Source organism: Haliotis rubra, unplaced genomic scaffold, assembly GCF_003918875.1.
Source record: "Haliotis rubra isolate DU_JTF1 unplaced genomic scaffold, ASM391887v1 Scf493, whole genome shotgun sequence".
NCBI classification, from domain to species: Eukaryota; Metazoa; Mollusca; class Gastropoda; order Lepetellida; family Haliotidae; genus Haliotis; species Haliotis rubra.
The window spans coordinates 350,404-371,873 of record NW_025767183.1 but is presented as its reverse complement, the minus strand read 5'-3'; the positions used below and the strand labels follow the sequence as shown (position 1 = coordinate 371,873).

General features: G+C 42.1%; 1 protein-coding gene across 12 annotated transcripts in view; it reads right to left on the bottom strand.

The window, feature by feature from the left end:
* LOC124291509 (septin-2B-like) overlaps nucleotides 1-21,470 on the bottom strand; it is a 148,500-nt gene that overhangs the window by 23,213 nt on the left and 103,817 nt on the right. For 11 of the 12 annotated variants that reach the window (XM_046728503.1, XM_046728507.1, XM_046728504.1 and 8 more), the window contains 2 exons: nucleotides 1,169-1,274; nucleotides 462-548 (listed from right to left, as the gene is read on the bottom strand). In XM_046728503.1, coding sequence (XP_046584459.1) covers nucleotides 462-548; nucleotides 1,169-1,274 — 193 coding nt within the window. Of the gene's footprint in view, nucleotides 1-461; nucleotides 549-1,168; nucleotides 1,275-3,022; nucleotides 3,028-21,470 lie in introns of those variants that run through there. The other variant, XM_046728508.1, reaches the window with a different exon arrangement.

Below are 21,470 nucleotides of genomic sequence, written 5' to 3'. Positions count from 1 at the left end.
CTGTTCAACTAAGTACCGTGTGCATCAAGTTACAGCTCAGGGTGCCGCACTGTTCAACTGTACCAAAGCGATCTTAAGCTATAAGGTGACTGAACTCCCATGGTCAGGAACATAGACTTAAGGTAGTCTTAGTGCTACTTTTGTTTGTGAGTGGGTTGTTTTGGAGCTGGTAGTTGAGTGACCACTGACTCTCAATGCTAAAAGAACAGTGAGAATCAGTGGTCAAAAATGTCAGTCCATTCCTGCATACTTTTCATGATCACAGTTAGTGGGTTGTTTTGGCTGGCTTACCTGTAGTGAGTGATGAAAGTCCCTGCTAAAATCTTTAGAGACTACAACTCAAACCTCTCCATGTAGTCCATTCCTAAACGAAGCAAACATATTCTTCTGTTAACAAGAAACGCCTTTTCAATTTAAATGGGCTTGTTTGTTACCAGAGACTAAGCCTTAGTCTAGCTTACCTGCTGCTGAGGGTATGTGTCTTTCTGGGTACAGATCTGTCAGGAACAAGCTGTTGACTAGTGTGGACTTTCCTAAACCAGACTCCCCTGTAAACAAAAAAAGAGTGACATGTGATGTACCATCCTTAAACCAGACTCCCCAGATGTGACCACCTCCTTAAACCAGACTCCCCCAGACTGTAAACAGAACAGTGACATGTGACATGCAACACCTCCCTAAACCACCTCTAAACAGAGCAGTGACTAAACCAGACTCCCCTGTAAACAGAGCAGTGACATGTAACACCTCCCTAAACCAGACTCCCCTGTAAACAGAACAGTGACATATAAAAAACCCTCTAAATCAGATTCTCCAGAAAACAGAACAGAGATATATGATGCACAACCTCCCCAAACCAGACTCTCCAGCAAAAAGAACGTTAATATGTAAACCAACCCCCATAACCTGACTCCCCTATAAACAGAACAGTGACATTTAACACCCCCTTAAACCAGACTCCCTTGTAAACAGAACAGTGACTACTAGGTGGTGCAGCTGACTCAATAATCTTCTGTATGATGATAATTTGATGCACATGGACTCTCTGGCTTCTGATGATAATTTTACATTAGATACAAACATGGTAAATTGACTTCCCAAGATAATCAGACTTCAGTTAACAGTTGTGTTTTTTTAAAATAATCCAAGCAACAACAAAAATACTCACCAACCACCATAAGCGTGAACTCGAAGCCTTTCTTCACGGACTTCCTGTGGACTTGGTTTGGCAGATTTGCAAATCCCACATACCCAGGCTGCTCAGGGTTCACAAACTGAAACCAACGAAAACCTGGGATAAGAATCACGTGACCATAACTGTTTCCATGAAGTGATTAATAAACTGTGTATTACAGTGAGTGAGTGAGTTGAGTTTTACACCGCACTCAGCAATATTCTAGCTATATGGTGGCGGTCTGTAAATAATCAAATCTGGACCAGACAATCCAGTGATCAACAGCATGATCATCAATCTATACAACTGGCAACCGATGACGTCAACCAAGTCAGCGAGCCTGACCACCCAATCCCGTTAGTCGCTTCTTATGACAAGCATGGGTTACTGAAGATCAACTCGGATCTTCACGGGTCTTGTCTTAGATGATATTGTTCAGGGAAGGGTTGAATGACAGCATCTAAATCTGACATCAGATAGTAGACTATTTCCATGCTCCATATTAGTTCCGTGCAAGAATAATCAGAACCAGAATAAAAGCAAGTTGTGAGGCAAACAGTACCTAACACAACCTTTGGGTATTCAATATATCTACTCCCTTGGTGTTTGCTCAACTGTCTGTAAAAAAACTTGCAAAAAGATGACGCCTTTGGGTATTCTTTGGGACTCCTAGTCTATTAGGTCTTTTATTTTTGGTGGTTATGTACAATAAATTGTATTATCTGTACAGCCTGTACACTAAGAGGGCAAAACTCTAGTTCCAATATGTGAAGCAGACATCTGATGCCACACCAGAGTTCAGTACGTAGGTATCCACTGGTGTTCTAGTCTGTCTCACAGTTCCTGAACCACATTATTTTCCTACTGCCTCAGCCTTCCCTGCAATGCTAAAGCCCTAAATGAAGCAAGTCTAGATTTCCCCAGGTCCTGAATCTCTGAACTCTCTGGGGCTCCTTTTCAATTTAAATGGGTCTATTTGTTACTATCAAAATTATATATATTCAGGGACTAAGCGTTAGTCTACTAGTGTTCCAGTCACTAGTGATTCTAGAGCAGTGTGTACAAGTTATCTGTGTCCGATGATACACAAGAGTTCAGTATGTAGGCATCCACTGGTGTTCCAGTCACTAGTGAGTCAGAAGGGAAAGTGTGAAGTGACCTTGACCCCACAGTAACCCTGGAAGTGCTGTTGGTTGTGCCTCACCAGCCTCCATGAGACATGGGATAGGTCTGCCCGAGGTGGAGATGAGGGACCCATGCCATATTGATGGAGGGAGCATAAACCAGCGTACAATAACGCGTGTGGTGGAAATAGCAGAGTTTACACATACAGAAGCAGAAATAAACGGTGAATGAGTGAATAAGGTTTTACACCACTTTCAGATATATTCCAGCAAAATAACGGTGGGGAGAGACCAGAAATGGGCTTCACACATTGTACCCATGAGGGGAATTGAACCCAGGTGGAGGCTGTAAACACGAGGCCACCCCACTGACCCCGGTATGCTCACACTGAGACCAACAAAACTGTGTTGACATCATAATAAACAAACAAATCTCCCTCCATGGCTAAAACCAACATTGAACTCTTCAATAAAAATATTTCACCAAAAGCCAGCTGCCTCTCATATAGAACAAAACATATTTAACTTTTCAATACAACTATTTCACAACAAGCTCACTTCCTGTAATGTTGAATTAACTATCAATCTCTCATCTCAAGGCAGATTCTAATTTTCCCGAAATAAACAAATGTAATTAGCCTGGCTGTAAAATGTAAACCTGACTTGAGGAATCTCCGCCCTGATGTGATGCAACTCAACCCTCACTGACATCTATGTACATCACCTGTTTGTGATAGTTCTTCAGGGGGTGGGATGTTACTTCAGCTGGTACCGGAGGCTTGGGAACTGTATCACAGGTTGAGAATGTTGTAAACTGCTTGGGGCCAATGTCAAGATGAACTCCCAACGTGAAGAGAGTTTAACAGGGCCTTCAACAACATCTCTGCCAGATCACCAGTCTGTGGCAGATCACCAGTCACTGGACCAGATCATGTAACAGTCTGATTGATGAGAAGCGTGTTCTAGATGGGTTTCATGGGAATTGTAACAAAGTACACTGACCAGATCAACGGATCTGACCAGATCATGGAGCTGTGTTTCTGGGTTTCATGGGAATTGTAACAAAACATGACCAGATTAGCATGGATCTGTGACATTAGGAGGGTTTTTACACAACTTTCAAAAATATCTTTGCCAGGTATGAACCAATGGATGAACTGGGTGTCAGTGTCCAAATGGATGTTGTATGGGATAACATATCAGGTCTAATGAGTAAGTGAGTTTAGTTTTATGACACTTTTAACAATATTCCAGCAATATCACAGTCTGGACACCAGCTGGGTTTCACACATTGTAACAAAGTAATCTGACCAGGGTCTTCAGACGTGACGAGTGAATGCTTTAACCACTAGGCTACCCCACCTCAAGACAAATGAGAGAAAGCAGGGTTTTACAAGTCACAGAAATGTGAATCTGACATGAATGTATGAAAATACAATGGGTCCACTGGGAAGCACAACAATATTCATTGGATCAAACTTTATGACACACAATATCATTTCAGGGCTTCAAAGGACCCCTGGAATCAGTAATTTGGGGTCCTCTGGGCCTCTAGTTTTGTAGGTTAAGGTCAAACCTTAAGGAAAAGAAAACTATGTCATTTAAATAAGGAAACAGAACAAACATACATCTGAAGACATTTTGCTGTAACTCTCAGGTAAGCAGTTTATGTTCCGGTATCCCAGTCAAACCAATCCCTGGATTCCCAAGAAGGAAGAGACAATGATCAGATTTCAGAAGCAACATCTGACCTTGGTTAAGTTGTAACCAGCCCAGGAACAAGAACCCAAAACATTTGTAACTCTTGAACACCTGGCAACTGAACCTAACAACCCCGGGCTGGAGGCTTGATTACCTGTACGCTGTATGTAAGTAATATTGAGCTGATTGGAATAGCAGAGCACTTTGTAATACGGCAACATTCACATCAAAGACCACAACATCCTGGCTCCTTCCTAAACCCATCAACTTCAACCCGAGACTAGAAAATGAGCTCCATTAAGGAGCTGACATCATTGTGACCCCAACAAGCACTCCAGTACACTGTAGTACATTAGGATCTTCAATTGGTGCTTGACTCTTTCTCAAACCTCAAACATGGGTAAAAATCACAACCAATTACATTCTGCAGTAGAGATGACGTCCAATAACATTCTTGCGTCTTTGATGTTTCGGACCAGCCCATTCAAAGTTATCTAATTGAATATGGAACATCATCTATAAGTGGAGTAAGATGGCTGGCTGCTGACTGGCTGAGTATGGTTTTATGCCGTTTTTAGCAATATTCCAGCAATATCACGGCTGGGGACACCAGAAATGGGCTTCACAAGTTGTACCCATGTGAGGAATCGAACCCAGGCCTTCGGCGTGACGAGCAAACGCTTTAACCACTAGGCTACCCCACCGCCTCTGAGTAAGATGGAGATCAAAGAGTACAAATGAAAGAATGTAAGCGAGTCACGTCAGTTTTCCAGCTATTTGGTGTGTAAATAGATGATACTGGACCAGACAATCCAGTGATGGACATCATGAGCACTGATCTACGTGACTGCCATACGAAGACATCAAATACACCACTCATCTGTGTTTGGATCCAGTATCAAATATACCACTCATCTGTGTTTGGATCCAGTATCAAATACACCACTCATCTGTGTTTGGATCCAGTATCAAATATACCACTCATCTGTGTTTGGATCCAGTATCAAATACACCACTCATCTGTGTTTGGATCCAGTATCAAATACACCACTCATCTGTGTTTGGATCCAGTATCAAATACACCACTCATCTGTGTTTGGATCCAGTATCAAATACACCACTCATCTGTGTTTGGATCCAGTATCAAATATACCACTCATCTGTGTTTGGATCCAGTATCAAATACACCACTCATCTGTGTTTGGATCCAGTATCAAATACACCACTCATCTGTGTTTGGATCCAGTATCAAATATACCACTCATCTGTGTTTGGATCCAGTATCAAATATACCACTCATCTGTGTTTGGATCCAGTATCAAATACACCACTCATCTGTGTTTGGATCCATCATCAAATCAAATACCACTCATCTGTGTTTTGGATCCACTCATCTGTGTTTGGATCCAGTATCAAATATACCACTCATCTGTGTTTGGATCCAGTATCAAATACACCACTCATCTGTGTTTGGATCCAGTATCAAATACACCACTCATCTGTGTTTGGATCCAGTATCAAATATACCACTCATCTGTGTTTGGATCCAGTATCAAATACACCACTCATCTGTGTTTGGATCCAGTATCAAATATACCACTCATCTGTGTTTGGATCCAGTATCAAATATACCACTCATCTGTGTTTGGATCCAGTATCAAATATACCACTCCATCTGTGTTTGGATCAGTAATATACACCATCTCTGTTTAAGTCAGTATCATCTGTATCAAATACACCACTCATCTGTGTTTGGATCCAGTATCAAATATACCACTCATCTGTGTTTGGATCCAGTATCAAATATACCACTCATCTGTGTTTGGATCCAGTATCAAATATACCACTCATCTGTGTTTGGATCCAGTATCAAATATACTGCTCAAAAGTACCTGACTCTATCACCTTATAACATGAGAGAATCGAGTGATCTCTAACTCCTTTTGAGTAGCATATGAAATCTGATTCAATTAGTTTCAGACTCTCAGGCTTGCAAAACGATTTCAACTTTTTATCAATGAGTGTTCAAATGTTTGTAATCAACTGACACAGAGTGAGATTCTATTTATCATTCAAACTTCAAACAGTCACTGACCTGGAGCATAAAAAGCTGAGCTATCCAGCTACAGGGGCAGGGAGAGATAAGGGATGTCGTTTGGTTGTGATCTCATGGCAACCGGCAAATACCAATACCATGAACATACAGTAAATCCAGGTCTCACCCAAACCACCCATCATCGTTTATCTACCAATCAACAAATATCATGTGTGTCCGAGCTATAGAACTGTGATCAGAACTACTGCTGTCATTAATGAAACAATGCTTACTGTGTTGCTATGGTTTCATCTTCTAAAACATATTCAGTTATTCCTATTAAATATTTATCTGTATTCAGTCTAGACTGAGGCATTTTGTTTACCACTTTCGGCATCCTCTTGATTTCCTGAATCACCATGTTGTCTCTCCCTCCTCTTCAGTGCTCTCTCTCCACTACAGACTCCACACTGATGTCAGAAAAGGATGAACTGTTCTCCAACAGCACCACTGCTATAGTACAATGGCAAGACTGCAGACCACTGAGAAACCTTTTCCAAGTTCAGTGACGAAATTGTTCTATCCACGAAATCCAGACGGTCTGGCCAACAACGTTCTGAGTGTCCACCAATGGCACCAAAACTGATACATCCACCTCTCAAGTCCAGTCGCAAGACAACTAACAAATCTTTTCTGAATGAAAAGACAAAATTGTTCTACCAAGGAATACCAGGAACATCAAACAAGGTTGAGGATAGATGATCCAGTGTCTACAGTCAAATTCTAACAATGACAACAACCAACAGATATGTGTCCAGTAAACTTCACAGACCAAGTCGTTCCATCCACTGCCCTGGTTTACAATGCAGTCTGTTTTGACAACAATCAACAGATCTGTGTCCAGTAACCCTCACAGAACAAGTTGTTCCATCCAGTGCCCTGGTTTACAATGCAATCTGTTTTGACAAAAAACAACAGATCTGTGTCCAGTAACCCTCACAGAACAAGTCGTTCCATCCAGTGCCCTGGTTTACAATGCAATCTGTTTGACAAAAACAACAGATCTCTCCATCCTGGAAAATGCCTCTGGTTTACAATGCAACGTCTGTTTTGACAAAAAACAACAGATTCGGTGGGTCCAGTAACCCTACAAGGTGACCAAGTCGTTCCATCCATCGCCCTGGCTTCATAAATGCAGTCTGTTTCCTTTGACAAAACTAACAGATTCTTGTATTCAGTAACCCTCTACAGACTAAGCTCGCTTCATCCAGTACCTGGCTTTACAAGGTAGCCTTGTTTTGACAAAACCAACAGATCTGTGTCCAGTAACCCTCACAGACCAAGTCGCTCCATCCACTGCCCTGGTTTACAATGCAATCTGTTTTGACAAAACCAACAGATCTGTGTCCAGTAACCCTCACAGACCAAGTCGCTCCATCCAGTGCCCTGGTTTACAATGCAATCTGTTTTGACAAAACCAACAGATCTGTGTCCAGTAACCCTCACAGACCAAGTCGCTCCATCCACTGCCCTGGTTTACAATGCAGTCTGTTTTGACAAAACCAACAGATCTGTGTCCAGTAACCCTCACAGACCAAGTCGCTCCATCCAGTGCCCTGGTTTACAATGCAGTCTGTTTTGACAAAACCAACAGATCTGTGTCCAGTAACCCTCACAGACCAAGTCGCTCCATCCAGTGCCCTGGTTTACAATGCAATCTGTTTTGACAAAACCAACAGATCTGTGTCCAGTAACCCTCACAGACCAAGTCGCTCCATCCACTGCCCTGGTTTACAATGCAGTCTGTTTTGACAAAACCAACAGATCTGTGTCCAGTAACCCTCACAGACCAAGTCGCTCCATCCAGTGCCCTGGTTTACAATGCAGTCTGTTTTGACAAAACCAACAGATCTGTGTCCAGTAACCCTCACAGACCAAGTCGCTCCATCCACTGCCCTGGTTTACAATGCAGTCTGTTTTGACAAAACCAACAGATCTGTGTCCAGTAACCCTCACAGACCAAGTCGCTCCATCCACTGCCCTGGTTTACAATGCAATCTGTTTTGACAAAACCAACAGATCTGTGTCAGTAACCCTCACAGACCAAGTCGCTCCATCCACTGCCCTGGTTTACAATGCAATCTGTTTTGACAAAACCAACAGATCTGTGTCCAGTAACCCTCACAGACCAAGTCGCTCCATCCAGTGCCCTGGTTTACAATGCAATCTGTTTTGACAAAACCAACAGATCTGTGTCCAGTAACCCTCACAGACCAAGTCGCTCCATCCAGTGCCCTGGTTTACAATGCAATCTGTTTTGACAAAACCAACAGATCTGTATCCAGTAACCCTCACAGACCAAGTCGCTCCATCCAGTGCCCTGGTTTACAATGCAGTCTGTTTTGACAAAACCAACAGATCTGTGTCCAGTAACCCTCACAGACCAAGTCGCTCCATCCAGTGCCCTGGTTTACAATGCAATCTGTTTTGACAAAACCAACAGATCTGTGTCCAGTAACCCTCACAGACCAAGTCGCTCCATCCAGTGCCCTGGTTTACAATGCAGTCTGTTTTGACAAAACCAACAGATCTGTGTCAGTAACCCTCACAGACCAAGTCGCTCCATCCACTGCCCTGGTTTACAATGCAATCTGTTTTGACAAAACCAACAGATCTGTATCCAGTAACCCTCACAGACCAAGTCGCTCCATCCAGTGCCCTGGTTTACAATGCAGTCTGTTTTGACAAAACCAACAGATCTGTGTCCAGTAACCCTCACAGACCAAGTCGCTCCATCCAGTGCCCTGGTTTACAATGCAGTCTGTTTTGACAAAACCAACAGATCTGTGTCCAGTAACCCTCACAGACCAAGTCGCTCCATCCACTGCCCTGGTTTACAATGCAATCTGTTTTGACAAAACCAACAGATCTGTGTCCAGTAACCCTCACAGACCAAGTCGCTCCATCCAGTGCCCTGGTTTACAATGCAATCTGTTTTGACAAAACCAACAGATCTGTGTCCAGTAACCCTCACAGACCAAGTCGCTCCATCCAGTGCCCTGGTTTACAATGCAGTCTGTTTTGACAAAACCAACAGATCTGTGTCCAGTAACCCTCACAGACCAAGTCGCTCCATCCAGTGCCCTGGTTTACAATGCAGTCTGTTTTGACAAAACCAACAGATCTGTGTCCAGTAACCCTCACAGACCAAGTCGCTCCATCCACTGCCCTGGTTTACAATGCAGTCTGTTTTGACAAAACCAACAGATCTGTGTCCAGTAACCCTCACAGACCAAGTCGCTCCATCCAGTGCCCTGGTTTACAATGCAGTCTGTTTTGACAAAACCAACAGATCTGTGTCCAGTAACCCTCACAGACCAAGTCGCTCCATCCAGTGCCCTGGTTTACAATGCAGTCTGTTTTGACAAAACCAACAGATCTGTGTCCAGTAACCCTCACAGACCAAGTCGCTCCATCCAGTGCCCTGGTTTACAATGCAGTCTGTTTTGACAAAACCAACAGATCTGTGTCCAGTAACCCTCACAGACCAAGTCGCTCCATCCAGTGCCCTGGTTTACAATGCAATCTGTTTTGACAAAACCAACAGATCTGTGTCCAGTAACCCTCACAGACCAAGTCGCTCCATCCACTGCCCTGGTTTACAATGCAGTCTGTTTTGACAAAACCAACAGATCTGTGTCCAGTAACCCTCACAGACCAAGTCGCTCCATCCACTGCCCTGGTTTACAATGCAATCTGTTTTGACAAAACCAACAGATCTGTGTCCAGTAACCCTCACAGACCAAGTCGCTCCATCCAGTGCCCTGGTTTACAATGCAGTCTGTTTTGACAAAACCAACAGATCTGTGTCCAGTAACCCTCACAGACCAAGTCGTTCCATCCAGTGCCCTGGTTTACAATGCAATCTGTTTTGACAAAACACAACAGATCTGTGTCCAGTAACCCTCACAGACCAAGTCGTTCCATCCAGTGCCCTGGTTTACAATGCAGTCTGTTTTGACAAAACCAACAGATCTGTGTCCAGTAACCCTCACAGACCAAGTCGCTCCATCCAGTGCCCTGGTTTACAATGGTCCAGTAACCCTCACAGAACAAGTCGTTCCATCCAGTGCCCTGGTTTACAATGCAATCTGTTTTGACAAAAAACAACAGATCTGTGTCCAGTAACCCTCACAGACCAAGTCGTTCCATCCACTGCCCTGGTTTACAATGCAGTCTGTTTTGACAAAAACCAACAGATCTGTATCCAGTAACCCTCACAGACCAAGTCGCTCCATCCAGTACCTGGTTTACAAGGCAGTCTGTTTTAATGACTACAGCAGTGATTCAGACTGGCCCAATGAGTTGTCCCTACAAGCTGTCATTGCAAGAGACATGGTGTACAATCTTGTAACAAGGGGTCTCTGACAGCTAACATGAGGCATCCTTCTCCAATACAGCTCAGCTAATCCTCTCATAGATCATCTTCATCACAGTCGTTACTGGAGACTGGGAGATTGGCTATGGGGATTAGATGTTGTCTAACATAGCTCTCTTTAGGCACAAGTAGAATACAAGGAAAGCCTTGCGCTGTGTTCATGTATCAAGGTATTCACAAAGTTATGACTCAAGATGTCATGATGGATCTGTGGAGGAAGCCGAATGACAGGGAACAGCTCACGATTCAGCCCAACATGGAGAGAAGGTTCCATACAGGATTAAAGAATATGAGAATTTGGTCTTCAGCCAGGGAAAATGTCTGTGATTATCCAGTAGGGGAATACATAGAGTGAGAGAATGAGATGTTTTTTTGTGTGTTTCAGCAATATTCCAGCGATATCATGGTAGGGGACACCAGAAATAAGCTTCACACATTGTACCCATGTGGGGCATTTACTGCCCAGTGTGAGAGGAGAACACTCTACCCACTAGACTAACCCACCTCCCAAAGGGTAGTACAACTGAGATAGGGAACCAGATGTGTCACAAAAACACAGTGACCAACAGTCATGTAGCCCAACATAATATACTGAACATTAGAAACACACCACACATATATTACGAAATATCCCCGTCAGACTGAAATGTACCCATGATATCTGAGAATCGTCTGTGCATTTTAGTGTTGTGCGTTTCTAATGTTGTTCAGTATATATTGGACAGTTCATTCAAATTCAATGAGTTAAATTAAATTTTATCCATTATTTTAAGTATGACTATGTGTGTGAACAGTTATATCACTAGTGGACAGCTTGATGTTTGACTATATAGTGAGTGAGTGAGTGAGTTTAGTCTTATGCCGCACTCAGCAATATCCCAGCTATATGGCGGCGGTCTGTAAATAATCGAGTCTGGACCAGACAATCCAGTGATCAACAGCATGAGCATCGATCTGCGCAATTGGGAACCGATGACATGTGTCAACCAAGTCAGCGAAACTGACCACCCGATCCCGTTAGTAGCCTCTTACGACAAATATAGTCGTCTTTTATGGCAAGCATGGGTTGCTGAAGACCTATTCTACCCCGGATCTTCACGGGTCGTTTGACTATATAGCAACACAATCCAAGCCAATAGGGACTCAAACCCACAATCAGGGTTCTGGTATGCCAAAAGGATGCAACACTGTACAGCGAATCCGGACAGCTTAAACGACTGTCCCTGCTCCCATTTAAGGATCTAAGCAAACACATTTGGCAAATGATAAAAGAAGAAGTCCAACCATTGGTGAAAATGAGCTCGTTTCACATCAGCAACTCAAGACTGTTCATGTCAGGAACTCTGCTTTAAAATCTCTTTAATTGCTAGTTGGCAAGAAAACAGCATATCCTAAACTACATAGGTTACAACCCATCCCATATGAAGCTACCTGACATGAGTTGGTCTTAAACCAGGATAGAACCATGCTGTTTCACGATTCCTTTCATTTGCAAAACGAAACATTCAAGATAACACATACATGAAACCAACAAACTTCACCTGCAACTTGCCATGAAGGCACATTTTTCTGCTAATTGTTTTGTACTCATTTCCAAGTTCCTGTTAAAATATGCTCCTTCAGGGAGATAACCTGGAATACAAAACGTCATGCTAATGCAGTTGTTTGATGAATCAAACAGCCATATTGCTGACAGCAACATCTAGTTCTTGACTGAAACCAGAGGTACAATAGCTCACCTTCAGTGAAGTAAAAACTATGCACATGTGAGTGAGTGAGTTTGGTTTTACACCGCTTTTAGCAATATTCCAGCAATATCACGGCGGGGGACACCAGAAATGGGCTTCACACATTGTACCCATGTGGGGAATCGAACCCAGGTCTTCGGCGTGATAAGCGAACGCCTTAACCACCAGGCTACCCCACCGCCCCGTATGCAGATGAACCTACGGAGCTTTCCCAAGTCAAATAAGCCATACACTACCCAACTCATTTTTAGTTCTCCAGTCCTTTAACCATTTAGGATGTTTTTTTTAAAATGACCTTGTATTCTGTTGTCTATGAGGACGAAATGATAGTGACTATTTAGTCAAGCTGAAAATTTTGAACTTTTAAAATTATATTTTCAATCCAGTAACCACTTTTCAAGGTTTCAAGGTGGGCTAAAAACTAGATCTGATATCCTAAAGTGGCTCTTAGCACTTTTCACAGCCTTGCAGTGTTCACCAGTGGAACACGTTTCTTGCAGACGCAATTTCATTGAGGAGACACTCAGGCCACTTTAACATTTACGGGAAAGTGCAATGCACATTTTATACATCTACAGAACGTTTCTGCAGCACATTATGTGCACATCCAGCATGCCTGGCAAACAGGCAACAGATGTGGATTTTACACATCCAAAATGTCAAGAGTCAGACGGTAGTATGACTTTGTGTGTTGTATGTCTGCAAAATGTTTATTTCTTTAATCTTTGAAGAAAGACAGTATTTGTGCTTTGCCAAAATAACAGTGAATCATGTGAATCATAACTCCACTTCATTCAGCCAGGCTTATGATAAGAGCTAAACAAGATGCACAGTGGGAAGTTGACTTGAGTGAGTGAGTGAGTGCGTGAGTTGGGGTTATCCCTTATTAATAATGTATTCAGTTATTCAAGATGTACTCCCACCCTGCCCTCCCACTTATGGTCTTCACAGAAGATCCATGTTAAAGCCTTGGCAAGTGCAGATGAAACTATGCAGCCATGTTTATCAGTAATATGAAACTATCGTTCATCTGTGGGGCCACAAGCAAGTGGGCTGCTGCAGAGCTGGAAGTCAGCTTCAGTTTCATCACCCCGAGACATCAGCCATACCATCAGCATCGCCAACAGATTCATGCCGATCCCCAACACATACCTGTTGGCTGGCTGGACCAGCAAATACTTGCCTCAACAGACCCTACAGCCTTCTGCTTGATGTCTCACAGACCCTAGATTGTAAACAGACCCTACAGCCTACTGATAGATCTCTAATAGACCCTACAGCCTTCTGATAGATCTCTAATAGATCCTACAGCCTTCTGATATATCTCTAATAGACCCTACAACATTCTGATAGATCTCTAATAGACCCTACAACATTCTGATATATCTCTAATAGACCCTACAGCCTTCTGATAGATCTCTAATAGACCCTACAACATTCTGATAGATCTCTCATAGACCCTGGAGTGTAAACAGACCCGACAACCTTGGTCTGGGTGGGACTGACAGTATGGAACAGGGGCTGTGAGACAGACTACCAGTCCTCCACCATCTTCCATGAAAGGGACCGTGGCCTCCACTCACTGCTAGGGAGTGATAGGGCCATGCATGTTGTTTGTTTATTGTTATCGGACTTGAAGTAAGGTATTGGGTTACCCAGAGATAGTAAAGTCTTTGACAGAGGAATGCTGTATAAACAGACTCCAGTTTATCTACATGCTGCCAGACTTCTCTTGGATACTGTTGCCATCTTGGTGGGAATTGAGGATTCCAACAAACATTCCCCATCTTGGTCACTTGTAGTTTTCACTTTCTAACCTGATACTTGGAGATGCATGAAAATAACAATCTTTTCATCATCAGCTTTTCAGCCCTCATTAATAAAACTGCAGCTTATTGTGACAAATTTAGACAGATGTAAATTTACCACAAGGATCTCCACAACTATCAGCCTTTAGAATTCCCCATCTTGGTCACTTGTAGTTTTCACTTTCTAGCCTGATACTTGGAGATGCATGAAAATTCTTTTTCATCATCAGAGCCCTCAGTAATAAAACTGCAGCTTATTGTGACAAATTTAGACAGATGTAAATTTACCACAAGGATCTCCACAACTATCAGCCTTTAGAAAAGCACTTACTTCCACTCCAGTAATCACTATAAACAATTGTCATGTACAGGTGTAAACTGGACAGATATTGATGATATCTGCAGTGTAGGAGTTTAAGGTAGGGTTTATGGGGCTATGAGGCTATCTGAAGCTAGGGTTTATGGGGCTATGAGGTTATCTGAAGCTAGTGTTTATGGGGCTATGAGGTTATCTGAAGCTAGGGTTTATGGGGCTATGAGGTTATCTGAAGCTAGGGTTTATGGGGCTATGAGGTTATCTGAAGCTAGTGTTTATGGGGCTATGAGGCTATCTGAAGCTAGGGTGAGGCTATCTGAAGCTAGGGTTTATGGGGCTATGAGGTTATCTGAAGCTAGGGTTATGGGGCTATGAGGTTATCTGAAGCTAGGGTTTATGGGGGAGGTTATCTGAAGCTAGGGTTATGGGGCTATGAGGTTATCTGAAGCTAGGGTTTATGGGGCTATGAGGTTATCTGAAGCTAGGGTTATGGGGCTATGAGGTTATCTGAAGCTAAGGTTTATGGGGCTATGAGGTTATCTGAAGCTAGGGTTTATGGGGCTATGAGGCTATCTGAAGCCAGGGTTTATAGGGCTATGAGGTTATCTGAAGCCTATGAGGTTATCTGAAGCTAGGGTTTATGGGGCTATGAGATTATCTGAAGCCTATGAGGTTATCTGAAGCTAGGGTTATGGGGCTATGAGGTTATCTGAAGCTAGGGTTATGGGGCTATGAGGTTATCTGAAGCTAGGGTTTATGGGGCTATGAGGCTATCTGAAGCTAGGGTTTATAGGGCTATGAGGTTATCTGAAGCCTATGAGGTTATCTGAAGCTAGGGTTTATGGGGCTATGAGGTTATCTGAAGCCTATGAGGTTATCTGAAGCTAGGGTTTATGGGGCTATGAAGTTATCTGAAGCTAGGGTTTATGGGGCTATGAGGCTATCTGAAGCTAGGGTTTATGGGGCTATGAGGTTATCTGAAGCTAGGGTTTATGGGGCTATGAGGCTATCTGAAGCCTATGAGGTTATCTGAAGCTAGGGTTTATGGGGCTATGAGGTTATCTGAAGCTAGGGTTTATGGGGCTATGAGGCTATCTGAAGCTAGGGTTTATGGGGCTATGAGGTTATCTGAAGCTAGGGTTTATGGGGCTATGAGGTTATCTGAAGCTAGGGTTTATGGGGCTACGAGGTTATCTGAAGCCTATGAGGTTATCTGAAGCTAGGGTTTATGGGGCTATGAGGTAATCTGAAGCCGTATGTGATTCAAGGGTCAGCCTACATTTTACTTTTGATATTTGGGGTAAGGGATTCTTGATTTTCATGCTAAGGTTGAATGAACAAGAGCCATTGTCTCTATTGTTGGCAAACATCCTGCCCATATCACATGCAGGAATACCAGCCATATCAGAAATATCCTTCATATCAGACATAAGGGCACAGATCAGTGAGTGAGTGAGTGAGTGAGTGAGTGAGTTTAGTTTTACGACACACACAGCAATATTCCAGCGGTCTGTAAATAAGACCAGACCAGACAATCCAGTGATCAACAGCATGAGCATCGATCTGCGCAACTGGGAACCAATGACATGTGTCAACCAAGTCAACGAGCCTGACCACCCGATCCCGTTAGTCGCCTCTTACGAAAAGCATAGTCGCCTTTTGTGGCAGGCAAAGATCAGTAACATCACCCATTATTCAGCAATATTCCAGCAGACAATTGAGTCGTTGACATCATGAACATTGATTTGGACAGGTCGACACGCATAAACTAAATCAGCAGTCTCCTCATACAACAGGTATGGATTGATGAAAACCCAGATCTTCACAGAACTAGACCCCATCTTTGTGGTCAGCTGGACCATGTGGCCATGTGAACTGGACCCCATCTTTGTGGTCAGATGGACCATGTAACCTAGACCCCATCTTTGTGGTCAGCTGGACCATGTAAACTAGACCCAATCTTTGTGGTCAGCTGGACCATGTGGCCATGTGAACTGGACCCCATCTTTGTGGTCAGATGGACCATGTAAACTAGACCCCATCTTTGTGGTCAGATGGACCATGTGGCCATGTGAACTGGACCCCATCTTTGTGGTCAGATGGACCATGTGGCCATGTGAACTGGACCCCATCTTTGTGGTCAGATGGACCATGTAAACTAGACCCCAATCTTTGTGGTCAGCTGGACCATGTGGCCATGTGAACTGGACCCCATCTTTGTGGTCAGATGGACCATGTGGCCATGTGAACCGGACCCCATCTTTGTGGTCAGATGGACCATGTGGCCATGTGAACTGGACCCCATCTTTGTGGTCAGATGGACCATGTGGCCATGTAAACTGGACCCCATATTTGTGGTCAGATGGACCATGTGGCCATGTGAACTGGACCCCATATTTGTGGTCAGCAGCTGATAGCTGTACCAGATGGCTTCCATATCCAGAGGCAGCTCATAAATAATGGAGGACCTCTGATGATGTATGTTATCTGTAGCATTGTGATGGTTTCATGGGGAGAGAGGAAGCTTAGATATATCAGTTTCTTGTACAAGATGACTCCAGCTTGATGTATGATACGGATAAGAAACTCTATATATTATTCATTCAGCTTACATTATTCATGTCTGTCTTCAGGTCACAGCAGCGATTGAAAGAATTTGAGTGAGTGAGTGAGTGAGTGAGTGAGTGAGTGAGTGAGTGAGTGAGTGAGTGAGTGAGTGAGTGAGTGAGTGAGTATGTTTTGTCACACTGCCTGTGGTGGCATCCATCCACGTGTCACAAAGCCAAGCAAGTTGGAGAATGGGCAGCTGACTTGAGGAATGGGGATTATCAATGCATTGAATGAACTGTTAGTGATTTATCAAAGCATGTCAGTCTGACATCTTTTGTTCTTGGCACTCCTAAGGGAAGCAACTCTTCAAAGAGAATTCAGGCACTTTTAGATGACTGGAACTTTCCCAGTTCTTTTGTTCTATCCTTGAGAGACACTTGACTAAATGTCATTTCAGTAATACAATAAATGTTATAGTGCAATAACAGAACCGTTATTACATGGGCATAAGCTGAAACCCAGAAGGCAGAAACTCTGGTCTTTGATCGACAGTAGTGTTGTCATCTTTGAGTAGCTGCTGGAGGAGAGCCATATATACCCAGCATTCCTTATGTACGGTTTGGCTATATTGACCTTGATGGTCTACACTGCATTTAGTAATTAATCCGACCTTCAACTCTCTAGGCAGGCACTCTATCCACTAGGCCAAAGATATGAGTCTCTAGCAGTGACTAGATGCCACTACCCTTCCATTGAAGATGGAAGATTGGTTGCAACGCTGCATATGTCCTTGGGTGAAGTCAGTCATCACTGAATTATACAGTTCAGAGTAGACCAAGAAGATTTTGCCTTTCTGTCCATAGGAAAAAAAGTCCTCGGTAAAAAAGTACCGAGAAAAAAGTCCTATTATTGTGAAAACAGATTAAATGGATGTTGACATCAAAGTTATTGTTGAGAAAAGTGACTGTGTATTAAAGACAAGAATTAAATAACCAAGAACAATTATATTTTAACTGGGCATTCAAATCCAGGATTTAGCTTGAGTTCTGTTTGTCAAAATTTTAGATTTTAGCTGCTTGAATCAAAGAATACCGGTACTTAGTGTTCACAACAAGATTGTTTTAACAAAGTTTCTTGTGGAGTACTGTTTGAGTTCTGTTTGTCAAATAATTTATTTTTTTTCTGAACATTTGTTATAAAAAAAAAGTAGGACTTTTTTCCTAAGGCAAATTTAGTACTTTTTAACCGGTACTTTTCTTCCGAGGACTTTTCCCCCCAACACCTTATTTAAGGGTTAGTAGTGCCAAATGCTGATACATTGGTGTTATACCTGGACCCTTTAAATAAAGGTGGAACCTAATAAGAATAAAACATGTCAAGGAACATGTTTTCTTGTGCATGTTGACAGTGTAGAAATGCGTAGGCATGCTTCATTATGTAATGGTTTATCCACATGCACCGTGATAGCTATTACACTGAATGGGAAAAACATCCTATACTCCTATCATCGGGCTTAATCAGCAACCAATCAATGATAACGTGCTCATTCAAGCTCATGTTTCAGGGAATATAGACAAACTGGAACACAGAACTCTTAAAACAAACAATTATCTTACACTCAAACCTAATACTGCTGCTCATGTACAAAAATATCCTGGAAATCAAGTTATATCAGACATTTCAATCGATTAATGGCTGCCATATTATCAGTCAGCTAATATTTGCACAAACGAGCAATGGACCCAACAATTTAAGATTGTTTTGTTGGCTAATCAGCAATATCATCGCTTATCAACAACCATCGTCTGTTCGCAGATAAACGGGATTGCGTAGTCTGGCTCACAGGTTGATGTATGTGTCAACTGCACATTTCGATGCTCGTGACATCAGTCACTAGGGTATTAACCAGTTCAGATGTGAAAACGATCCGTATTGCGATACGCTGATCGAAAACCGGTATTTTGAGATGCATTCGGAAAACTTCGTAACACTCGGAAACCTTGATGATCGTGGCAACTGTGGTAATGGTTCTATATTGTGAATGAAGTTGACATACATAAATCTTGCTTTTCTTATGCATTCCACTTCTACATGCCCTTCAAAGATTTTACATTTAACTTTATTGTTAAGTTCGGTTTGAAGTTGTGTTCTTAATTTTTGTTCAAGTGTTTCGCACTGTTTTGATTCAGATTGTTTTAAATATTTACTCATTAATGACCAATGATCCCTGATATGTCCTGACCAGGTCAAGTTGCTGTCTAAAATTTAAGGGCTTTTTTTTGAGAGTGGAGAAATTAGTTCAAACTAGTAACCACTGTGTTGATGTTAAATTATTCTTTTCCTTGCTTCATTTGTGCCAAATATTATTTATGTTCTTATTTTGTCATGATTAAAAGTTTTTATTAAAGCTTAATCAAGCATAGGGATTTTGTTGTGTTTTTGACTTTATAAATAAAGCGTTAACTCAATTATAAGTAGTTTATTGTTAAAAAAAACCTTCTAGGAATATATTGCAATACATATCGCAATATATGCTTTTGCATCACAATATATCGCAATATGAAAATTATCTGCAATACCCACCCCTATCAGTCACTGAACTGTCTGGTCCAGACTCGATTGTTTACAGACAGCCATAATGTTGGTGGAACATTGCTGAGTATAAAGAAACATACAATTTTATGGATGACAACTTCTTATTTTATTGCATAGAGTGACAATTTGATGTAGATTCTTACATCGTTATCAAACTGGATGTCTAGAAATTGAGCAAAATCCATTGTGAAGAATTTCACTTGAGTAGCTTTTGACATATAAAATACAAGTTGCTAAAAGATAAAAGCTGAGTCTGAAGAGTGTTGATATATTTCATATAACACACCAGGGTCAGATTCTATTCATCTTTCATTAATGTTCTTCAAACTGTTTCAATTTGTAAACAGGGATTAGAGATGTCACTGTGACATCATAATTGTGACATCATGGCAACAAATGACATCACAATGGTCTATGAAGCACTGTGATGTAATTTCTCCTGTGATATCTCTTGAGGAGGCCAGTTTTGGACTATCACCCTGACAATGGTTTCAGCATGTTTACACAACAGCCCCAGGGCACGCCAGCTGGGGAAGTGAGAATGAACATCGCAGGTGTTGAACTACTTATACTATCAGTCATCATCACGGACATTCTTAGTCTACTTTAGTTCCAGGACAAGGGTGGAGACTGGGGGTGCTTACTCTCTGCATGCTATCTCCAAGGGGAAGCAATACTGAGCCGTGTTTCACGTTGGGTAGTTCTCCAAAACACTTAATCTCATCAAGAAAAATAAACTGTCTGACTGGTAAATCACTTTTGAGGGGTCGGAATGAAAATGGCTGAAATATTTGTACCAGATATGGTTCAGACATTGCATCACAGCTGAATGCTCAAATCTAAATGTACAGCATCGTCTCTGGTCCCAAACGCTGGTTCAAAATTGTTGTGAAAGAGGACATCGAGATGTTTGTGTCCAGAGGAATCAGAGCAGAAATCTATACTTGTTTTTACTCAGCAGTAGCTGGTGGAATGTGTGGACTCCATTATTGTATCACACAGTTGAGTGTGTAATAAAAACATGTATCACCTAGGACATACACTCTTGATGAACCTGTCACAACACACACTCAGCTATGACAGGTATTTATCTAAAGTTGCACAAGTCTCTCACGCACCAATCATCACTTAGAACTATAATTATTATGGTTGATTTATAATTCCTAGCTTATATAAACATTACTATACATCTATGGTCTTGTACAGTACAGCCTTGGAGCCGGGTCAATATTTATCTTGACAGGCTCAATCAGAAGCAGTTCTGCAGTATAATGTTGGCAAAAAACAACATACTAACATGAAAGTTATCTTAAATTCACATCATTTGAACTTCTATACCTTACTTAAATTCCCTGTTGTATTAGGCTACTCTAAAAAGGAACAATTACATGTATTGTTAGTAATTGTTGAGTAAACATACTAACATGAAAGGATTATGGTAGCCTTATTATCCACAGGAATCTCTATACCATAATCCAGAAGGAATGTTTACGTTATAATTGCTACTTGTCAGTGAGGATTACAATCATTAGCGTTATGCTTGTCCGGATATTTGGGGGCAGCAGGGGGAAAAGTTTGTATAAAATCAAACCTGCCCAAACTAGTGATGGATAGCATAAGCACATGTTCCCACCATTGACAGGAAGATGATGATGAGAGCCCTGTAACACGAAGTGATCACAGTGCTAAGGTGATCGTAACTCCCACACTTTATGACTGTCTTAGTGCTTAGGTGATCGTAACTCCCACACTTTATGACTGCCTTAGTACTAAGGTGATCGTAACTCCCATACTTTAACATAGACTTATGCACGTCATAGTGCTAAGGTGATGATAACTCCCATATCTGAACATAATCTTACGACTGTCATAGTGCTAAGGTGAGTGTAACTCCCATACTTTAACGTAGACTTACAACTGTTATAGTACTAAGGTGATGATAACTCCCACACTTTATGACTGTCTTAGTGCTAAGGTGATC